At 46.3% G+C, this 9,541-nt stretch overlaps 2 protein-coding genes across 3 annotated transcripts in view; one reads left to right on the top strand and one right to left on the bottom strand.

Annotated features, from left to right (window-relative positions):
- Positions 1 to 1,586: 1,586 nt before the first annotated feature.
- On the bottom strand, positions 1,587 to 6,652 carry VHL (von Hippel-Lindau tumor suppressor). 2 transcript variants are annotated; one of them, XR_010589031.1, is made up of 4 exons: positions 6,271 to 6,593; positions 5,333 to 5,455; positions 3,818 to 4,807; positions 1,587 to 3,677 (listed from the first exon to the last, which is right to left on the bottom strand). XR_010589031.1 is itself a non-coding variant. In XM_005288482.5 (3 exons), exons 1-3 carry the CDS (start codon positions 6,461 to 6,463, stop codon positions 4,650 to 4,652), a joined length of 474 nt encoding a protein of 157 aa, XP_005288539.1. In that variant the 5' UTR covers positions 6,464 to 6,652; the 3' UTR covers positions 1,587 to 4,649. The 2 variants fall into 2 exon arrangements, 1 of the variants encoding a protein (XP_005288539.1); XM_005288482.5 differs by having other exon boundaries at positions 1,587 to 4,807; positions 6,271 to 6,652.
- Positions 6,653 to 7,237: 585 nt separating this feature from the next.
- LOC101936781 (cyclic nucleotide-binding domain-containing protein 2-like) overlaps positions 7,238 to 9,541 on the top strand; it is a 31,215-nt gene continuing 28,911 nt past the window's right edge. The window contains exon 1 of the mRNA XM_065550844.1: positions 7,238 to 7,364. The gene's annotated coding sequence lies outside the window, so the exon portion shown is untranslated. The remainder of the gene's footprint in view (positions 7,365 to 9,541) is intronic.

The following is a 9,541-nucleotide window of genomic DNA, read 5'->3' as shown; positions in this document are numbered from 1 at the left end:
GAGGTAAACCTGTCTTCGTGCAGCTGAGTAGGGAAAAGCGCTGCAGTCTGTCCACACTGACAGCTGCCAGCGCAGTGGTGTGGCCACACTTGTAACATTTGCAGCTGTGTTGGGAGCAGTGCATTATGGGCAGCTATCCCAGCATTCATGTGGCTGCAATGTGCTTTTCAAAACGGGGGGTGGGGCGGGTGGGGTGGATTGTGACAGAGAGTGTGGGGGGAGAAAGAGTGCTTTTTGGAGCATGTCAGCTCTCTATTTTGCAAGTTCCGAACTCCCGTCCCCCTGCTCATTCATTCGCTCACTCAAAGCAAGCTGCAATCTGTTTGCTTTTCTTTGTGGTAGGAGCTTTGAAACCGGCACTTCCGCATTCCTGCAGCCGGTCACAACAATGGAGAGGATTGGCCACTTCACAAGGTGATTAGCTGCAGCTGTTATTCCTCTCCGGGAGGTGGAGTACCTGCAGCGGTGTACCCAGGGAGATACAGCGCTGTAAGTGCCCTGCCAGTGTGGACGGGGAGTGAGTTACAGCGCTGGGGGAGGCTTTACAGCGCTGTAATTTGCAAATGTAGCCAAGGCCTTAGGAGTATTTATGACTTTACAAGGTACACTCAACGCCCACTGGCTTTGCTGACAGTGCTTGCTTGGCAGTTTGCACAATCAGATGCAAAATGGGGTGCAAGTGGCTGTATAAAATTCAATTCTAATCCGTATTTGGGCAAAACTCCCACTGATTTAAAGTACATTTTACGTGTGGTTCCATGGTTTGTTTGCTTGTCACTATGCTTCCCTCCAGTTTTTTTTTTTTTTTTAAACCTAAAGCAAAAATTCTCCTTTCAGGTACACTGTGGATCAGGGTCCGCGTGGCTGTTCAGGGAAAATTCCAGAACAGAGTATCAAACTTTACATATTCTGGTCTGGTATTTTTCCTAAACAGCTAAGCTGGCCCTGATCCATGGTGAAACATGTCTTAAAATTAAGACAAGAAACCTGCAAAAATCAATTGCCTAGCAGAATCAACATTAACTAAAAGTTTAATTAAGTTGCCTTGGTATCTTATAGATACTTCTAGAAGGTCACCCAAGTCAGAGCATTGGGCTTCTAAGTGTGTATTTTCTGGTAAGAGCACATCTTCGGCGGGTAGCAATCGATCTATTGGGGATCGACTTATCGCGTCTAGTGAAGATGCGATAAAATTGATCCCCGATGGCTCTTCCGTCAACTCCGAAAATCCACCGCGGCAAGAGGCGGAAGCGGAGTCGACGGCGGCGCGGCAGCGGTCGACTCGCCACCGTCCTCACAGCTAGGTAAGTCGACCTAAAATACGCCACTTCAGCTACGCTATTCACGTAGCTGAAGTTGCGTATCTTAGGTCGACACCCTCCCCCCCCGTAGTGTAGACCTAGCCTAAGTTGTTGCTTCTGGGGCAGATGCACCAGTATGCTCTGCTGCTTTACACCACTCCAGCAGACCAGTGAATCTGGCCCTTTAATTATGATCAGTCCTGTACGAAGAATTACTGAATGTTTATAACTTGAAAATATTACTTTTCATAAATTTCAAAGCAGCTAGTCACAGACTGATGGGAGTAATTTTAACACAAACTTTAATAATCCTGATAGTCACAAGAGCACATAAAATCTACGTAACTTAAACCATATTATACAGAATGCTTAGGAGTAACCCAAAAAAGCATGTTCAAACCTAAGATCTAGTAGTTATTAGAAAAACAGTCAGTTCAAAATAGGCTGTTTTTGTAAGTGGATTATAACACTAAATACATTTATTGGACAAATATAGAATAACACAAGAACAACACTGATAAAAAGAGTCTGTCCCAGTGTTTGTAGAATTGAGCCGTAAAAGTATGTGATTTGCCATACTTTAAACAAAAAAAAGGAAGTTTTAGGGCCTGGACAAATTACTAAGTGTCCGAATCTGAATCCAATCTACATAGCCTTGTCTACATCAGACTTTTTTTTTTTTAAAAGTATTTCCCATTGTTACTACTACTAGTGGAGCAGCAATCAGAGGTAGCAAGAGTGGAGTACTAGTGTAGGCAAGGTACTGGTGTTTTTACCACAACTACGTTAGAGGGTGGTTTTAAATGGTGGAAACTGCTGGCACTTTGTCTACACTAGAGCTCCCAACATTGGAGCTTCATCTTAGTAGCAACAGAGGGAAATTTTAGGGGGAAAAGTTTAGCGTAGACACAGCCTATGGAAGGGGTTAGTTAGTTACATTTTGTAAACTGAACAGGAGTACTTGTGGCACCTTAGAGACTAACAAATTTATTTCAGCATAAGCTTTCGTGGGCTACAGCTCACTTCTTGTGCCTTTGTTTCAGTAGTTTTGCAAAGTGTACATTTGTGGTTGATTAAAAATACCTCCAGGGGTTCCTTCTAGTATGCAAGAATATATGGCTAAAAAACCATGTAAACTATACACAAGAAAACCATGTAAAAAATAAAACCCAATATCAAGTTAATATGTATTTACATTTTCTGGCACAGAACAAAACTCAGTTAATTCACAATGTTTTAAGAAAAAAAAACAACTAATATTTACAAAAATGGAAAGACACTTAAATATTTACACTGTGGCTTCTTACTCATTTAGTTTCACAGCAGTTTTCCTAGAATGTATATATTTTGTTTCATTAGAAATAAATGTGCAAGATTAAACAATGGCAAAATATTATGCAAAGATCTGCTGCTCACCTTGCATAGTATTTACACCTTTGATGGATTCCTGCACATATGTTATTTGCATGGTTGTTGCAGCCATGTTGGTCCCAGGTTTTGAGAGTGACAAAGTAGGTGAGGTAATATTTATTTTTTACTGGATCACATTCTGTTGGTGGAAGCGACAAGCTTTTGAGCTGCACAGAACTTTTCCTCAGGTCTCAGGGAGGTAACCAGAGTGCCTGAGCTAAATACAAGGTGGGACAGATTGTTAAGCATAAGGGGTTCATTCCTACTATAGCAGACCACTTAAAATGAAGTGGGCAATTAGCAAGCAGTAAGGTGAGTTACAAATTGTTGTAATGAGCCATAAAACCAGTCTCTGTTAAGTCCAGGGTTTTTAGTATCCAATGGAATTATGAATTGGAAGTTCCAAGGCTCATCCTTTGAAGGCGTTGTGCGGGTTTCCTTTGAGGATGAAGTTTGAGAGGTCAGATATGGAGTGATTGCTTTGTGAAAAAGTGTTCGTTCATGGGTGATATGGTGTTTTTGTCTTTTATCATTTTCTCTGTGAGAGTTAATTCAGAGCACAGTGATTGTCTGGTTTCACCCACCTAGTTATTGCTGGGGCACTTGATGTACTGGGTGAGGTACACCACATGTTGTGATAAGCATGTGTATGACACTTGGCTCTTAAAAGGTGCGTTGCAGGGAGATATTGCTTACTGTAGCATTGGCGTTAGGTCTGCAGGTTTTGCATCTGTTGTTGGGACAGGGTCTCGTGCTGCTTAGAGTTGGCATGTCCTGGTCTGTGTCCTCTTCTGGCCTTCAAACAACCCTCCAACCTTGCCAACTCATCATCAGAAGCAATCTCTCACCACACCAGGACACATTAACTCAAAGTGATGCATAGAGGTCCACATAAGTTAATAAAAAGGTCCAGCAACAGGAGAGGGAAAAACATCCAGCCAGTGACCTTTCAAAAAGTGTTTTAACCTAGAAATATTGTTCAACCCTACGTGCTAGATCGGGGTCGGCAATGTTTGGCACGCGGCTCGCCAGGGTAAGCACCCTAGCGGGCCGGGCCAGTTTATTTACCTGCTGACGCGGCAGGTTCGGCCGATCGCAGCCCCCACTCTCCGCGGTTCGCTGTCCCAGGCCAATGGGGGCGGCGGGAAGCGGCGCAGGTGAGGGATGTGCCGACCCGTGTGGTAGATTCTGATAACCCTGATGCAGATACACAAATGCAGAGAGCAGGGGCAGAAAACTCCTTATGCCTATATATACAGACTTTCCATTGACTTTAGTGGGCTTTGGATCAGGTTCCCTAAGAGCAAGATAGGAGCAAATTTAGTCCTTATGTAAGGAGGTCAAAATCCCCTGAAGTCAATGGAGTTATACACACTTCTACAAGTGCTGTGTTTGGCTCCTGATCATTCAAGCAGCTAGTTCAATTTCATCCTTGATGTAGCATTCTTTCTAATGATAAGGAAATTGTCTGTATTTATACCCTCCAAAACAGAATGATCGTGGGCAAGCCAGTGTTATATCTCTATATCAGAAACGCCTTTTGTTACATTTGTTCTGAAACAGTCAAAGAGCAAGATTCTGTCCTTAGTTCCACTTATACAAGGCCACTGATGTCAATAGCATTGCATAGGTTTAATTGCATGCAGAATTGAGTCTACTATGTTTAAACTGAAACATCATAAACTTGGTATATGTTACATACTATTTGATCTCTTGAATCTTGCTCTTGCCATCCTAATAAATTTTATATATTGAAACCAAATGAGAGCAGGCACCTTCCAGAGCATGAAATCCTGACACCTACTCAGCTCTTGAAATGTGTTTCAATGTGGTTAACATCACTTACACACAGTAGTTTCCCAGTAGAGTTTTCTTCCCCACTTAAGAGTCTGGAATGAATGATGTTCATTTTAAATCAGGGACACCATTCCTTATCATTTAACTTCTTTCCAGAGACAGCCGTTGAAGATCCTTCCTAATGTCGGGATGATCTTCCAGATCTTCATATAATGACCGAACAATATCCAATCTCCTGTAGTCCACTGGTTTTACCAGACTGCGAATAACCTGAAGACACCTCTCTTTCAGACTGAATACTGCAAAGAGAGAGAGAAGATTAATATTTATGTAATATTATTTGAGCTTCTCTAGCACTCTCCAGCCAAATATGTCAGACGTATCTCACAAACATTCATGAATTTAGCCTGCAATACTTCTGTGAGATAGGTATTACTTTTCCCAAAATGGAGAGAATGAGACTCAGTAAGGTTAGGTCTATCACAGAGTCACTGGCAGAGAGAAGCAGAATTCAGATCTTCTGACTCACAGTTATGTACCCTATCCAATGGATCATGAAATATATCATAAGATACATTAGAAATGCAGAGAGCAGGGAGACTTAAATAATGTCAAAACCCTGTAAATAACTGTACTCAAGAGAAATCAATGATGTTGCTTTAGAAATCCCTTGTTTTCAATTTTAGATATAAAGTTTTTATTAATTGCTTGAATATCTGATTCATTCACACCCTCCCTTGTACCAAAGTAGAATAAGGTCTCTGATCTTAGCTCATCAATTTCCCCTTAAATTCTAGCAGATTTAACTCTCTTTATAATTGTACCTGGAAGTGTGATATTTGCAAATATGGGCTGACCATTCACATTGCGAGAAGGCACAAACAGCTCTGTCTGATTGACAAGAAGTCCATCATCTGTTTCTGCATCTCTGAACAGCCAAAGATGTTCTATAACAAAACAGAGATTAAATATAACAAAGGAGCTATGTTTCTAATTATTTTTAATGTTATCTATGTTGTAGATAAATATGAGGAAGGTAATTTATTTTAAAATGAAATTGAGCTCTGGAATTAGTAACTATTTCAATTCTTCTTGTGGCTTGTGTGCCTGCCAGTGGCTTTCAAATAGATGTCTGAACTGAAGTCCACTAGGGATTTCCCAGGAGCGAACACTGTTGCCAGTTCCTTAAATAAACACACGCAGGCAGCCATGGACCCTTTGGACTTCAAAACAGTGGCCACAGGACAGGCAGGGTGGGTAATACCTGCTGTTTTGAATCAGATACTTTATTGACATCCACGGCTATAAATCCATCCAAGGTTCACCTTTGCACATCAGTTTCACCCCCCTGCTTCAAGAAACCCCCGCGTCCATCCTCACCCTGGGGGGCACATGCCCCCCCGCTTGTCCCCACTTTGGCGGGCATGCACCCCCCCACCCATCCTGACCTTGGTAGTTTTGCACCACCCTGCCCATTTCCACCCTGGTGGGCACGCACCCCCTACCCATCCCCACACTGGTAGGTCCACCCTGTGCCCATCTCCACTGTGGTAACTGTGCACCCCACCACCCGTCCCCACCCTGGCAGCTATGCTCTCCCCGACCCATCCCCAGCTAGGTAGCTGTGCACCCCCGCCCATCCCACCCTAGTAGTGCAGCCTGTGCCCATTCCCACCCTGGTAGCTGTGCACCCCCCCCCCCACGCTGGCAGGTGTGAATGTACCCCTCCCCTGGAAGATGTGCACCCCCCGCCCGTCCCCACCGAGGTAGCTGTACATCCTCCGGCCGGTGCCCGGCTGCAGGACCGGGTAGGGCTGTGGCTGGCCCTCGAAGTCCAGCCAGATGGGGATGACCACCCGGGGGCTCCGATTACAAAAGATCACGTGAGAGGGCTCCCGTGTGTTCAGAGAGCGCAGGAGCCGTCCCCGCTGTTCCGCCGCCAGCTCCTGTGGCATCTCCGAGCCGACGCGCCAACCACCACAGACCCGGGGGTGCGAGGAGGCCTACGGGTGCTTCCTGCCCATGCGCGGCAGGACACTGGCGCCATTACTCTGTGGGGAAGTGCTTGGGCGGAAAACCGACTCCAACCCGCATGCGCGGCCTGTCGGCCATTGCTCTGAGGGGATGGAGTGCACTTGTGCTCTAACTTTACTGCGTCTGCGCCGCCTGGCGGCGGAGGGGTGTGTGGGGCAGTGTACTCAGCTGCTCCGCGGCCTGTCTAGTTACGGGGGGGGCGGCGCTGCCATTTTGAGGCGTTGTTTGAGGGTGTGGGCGGGGAGGGTGTTACTGTGTCCCTCAGGGAAGGGGCGGCGCGCTCCGGGGGGAACGAGGGCGGGGCAGGCAGAGGCTGAGGACGGGCCAGGGGCTGAGGCGGATCAGACCCTAGCACATGATCTGATCCTCCCCAGCTCGAGGATGGGAGGCGCGGGGAGGGGGTGGCTCCATATTCAGCATTTCCACCTGCCCTTTGGCTGCTGACGTGTTAGGCTGAGGGGTGTGCTCCATCCAGCGTGGCACCGGCCCCAAGCTGGTTCCAGGTGCCATTCGGCGGGGGTGGTTGTGAGCCAAACAGGGCCACCTAGAGGATTCAGGCTAAGGTTACCATATTTAAAAAATAAAAAAAGAGGACACTCCACGGGTTCTAGCCCCGCCCCTCTCCCAGCCCCGGCCCCGCCCCAACTCTGCCCCTTCCCCAAAGTCGCCGCCCTAACTCCCTCCCAGCCACGAGAAAAGGGCTGCCCGAGCGCTACCGGCTTCACGGTTTGCCGGGCAGCCTCCAGACCCTGCGCCCCCGGCTGGGCACTTCCCCAGCGCAGCTGGAGCCTGGGAGGGGAAGCGCCCAGCCAGGGGCGCAGGGTCTGGAGGCTGCCCGGTAAACCGTGAAGCCGGTAGCGCTTGGGCAGCCCCCGTGCCTCCGGACCCTGCGTCGCCAGCCGGGCACTTCCCCTCCCGGGCCCCTGCTGCTCTGTTCCTCCCCTGACTCTTCGGCTCTGTTTAAGAGCCAAGCTGCCTGAGCGCTACCGGCTTTGGGCAGCCCCCATGCCTCCGGATCCTGCGCCGCCGGAGCAGAGCAGCTGGAGCCTGGGAGGGGAAGTGCCCGGCCGGCAGCTGGGGTCTGGAGGCAAGGGGGCTGCCCGAAGCTGGAGCGCTCTGCCAGCTCGGCTCTTAAACAGAGCCGAAGAGTCAGGGGACGAGCAGAGCAGCTGGAGTCCGGGAGGGGAAGTGCCCGGCCGGTATTTTTCCCGGACATGTTCGGCTTTTTGGCAATTCCCCCCGGACGGGGGTTTGATTACCAAAAAGCCGGACATGTCCGGGAAAAACCGGACGTATGATAACCCTAATTCAGGGGGCCTGGGGCAAAGCAATTTTGGGGCCCCTTCCATAAAAAAAAGTTGCAATACTATAGAATACTATATTCTCATGGGGGCCCCTGCAGGGCCTGGGGCAAATTGCCCCACTTGCTCCCCCCCGAGCAGCACTGGAGCAAGAGTGACCAGACAGCAAGTATGAAAAATTGGCATGGGGTGGGAGGTAATAGGAGCCTATATAAGAAAAAGACCCCAAAATTGGGACTGTCCCTATAAAATTGGGACGTCTGGTCACCCTACCTGGAGCCAAAAAGCCCTGTGCTGTGCAGTTTGGGTCTTGCGTACTATAGAGGTGCCCCTTTTCTGTGGTCTCCCAAACCACCAAAACTTAGGGTGCTTTTGCAAAGCTAGGTGTCCCTAGGTGTAATTTAAATGCTCATTTCATGGGTGTTCATCCTCTGGGTGTTTGTGGGTGTAGTAGCTGGATGTGTCTTTTGCAAGACTTTAAAAAAACCAGGCCTTAATTTCATTGCGAGACTCCTGTTATGATTCTATACTTGTTACTTTGGATCATTAGGTTTGACTAGTGCTATGAAACTGACCACTTACAATAGATTTGTAACAGTAGCATGTCCCCTATAGTCCGCCAAAAAGCAACACTGTTGTATGCAGTGTTCTTGTAGCCCTGTTGGTTTCAGGATATTAGAGAAGCTAGGTGGGTTAGGTAATATCTCTTATTGGACCAACTTCTGTTGGTAAGAGAGACAAGCCTTCCCCCTACACAGAGCTCTTCAGGTCTGGGAACATGTTCCACCTTCTATTTAGCTGTGGCCATTAAGAGTACCTTTCCCAGACCTGATGAAGAGCTCTGTATAAATCAAAAGCTTTTCTCTCTCACCAACTGATGTTGGTTCAATAAAAGACCTTACCCACCTTGTCTTGCTAAAAAGCAAATTAACATTCAAATTGTACAGTGGAAATTTTCTTTATCACTGTGGTGTCAACTGCAGTTTGGAAAAGCCTTGTTGAAATGATTGCTAAGTATTGGAAAGGATGTATGAAATGACATTACAAATCGGTGTTATTTACACCGAATATTATTTACATTGCAAAGTGAAACCCTTGAAAGTTAGGAAATTTAGGTTTCTGTGCAATTTTAATTGCCCCTTGTGCATCTTCATTATGGTAGCTTTTAATTACATAGTTGCATAGTATATTTTTTCCCCTCAGGATCCCTGGAGTTTAGAGAGCTATTCCTTGTAATATCAAGAAATGTCTGTGAGAGAGAGAAAAGGGGAGGAGCATCATACATGCTTTTTGAATGGAAACGATAAAAATAATTAGTCTGTATAGCAGTGGTTCTCAGCCAGGGGTATGCAGAGGTCTTCCATGGGTACATCGACTCATCTAGATATTTGCCTAGTTTTACAACAGGCTACGTAAAAAGCACTAACTAAGTCAGGACAAACTACAATTTCATACAGACAGTGACTTATTTATACTGCTCTATATACTATATAATGAAATGTAAGTACAATATTTATATTCCAATTGATTTATATTATAATTATATGGTAAAAACGAGAAAGTAAGTAATTTTTTCAGTACTAGTGTGCTGTGACAGTTTTGTATTTTTGTGTGTGATTTTGTAAGCAAGTAGTTTTTAAGTGAATTGAATTTGGGGTACGCAAGACAAATCAGCCTCCTGAATGGTGTACAGAAGTC

The sequence above is a fragment of the Chrysemys picta genome, chromosome 7, assembly GCF_011386835.1.
Source record: "Chrysemys picta bellii isolate R12L10 chromosome 7, ASM1138683v2, whole genome shotgun sequence".
NCBI classification, from domain to species: Eukaryota; Metazoa; Chordata; order Testudines; family Emydidae; genus Chrysemys; species Chrysemys picta.
The sequence above is the reverse complement of the archived record's forward strand: the minus strand, read 5'-3'. Positions and strand labels throughout refer to the sequence as shown.

Excerpts from the sequence above, each read along its gene's own strand:
- VHL (XM_005288482.5), bottom strand. The coding sequence starts at position 6,463 with ATGCCACAGGAGCTGGCGGCGGAACAGCGGGGACGGCTCCTGCGCTCT. Across the intron at positions 5,456-6,270 it reads GAGGATGTACAGCTACCTCG|AACATCTTTGGCTGTTCAGA; the intron begins GTGGGGACGGGC and ends GTTTTGTTATAG. Across the intron at positions 4,808-5,332 it reads TGCAAATATCACACTTCCAG|TATTCAGTCTGAAAGAGAGG; the intron begins GTACAATTATAA and ends CTCTCTTTGCAG.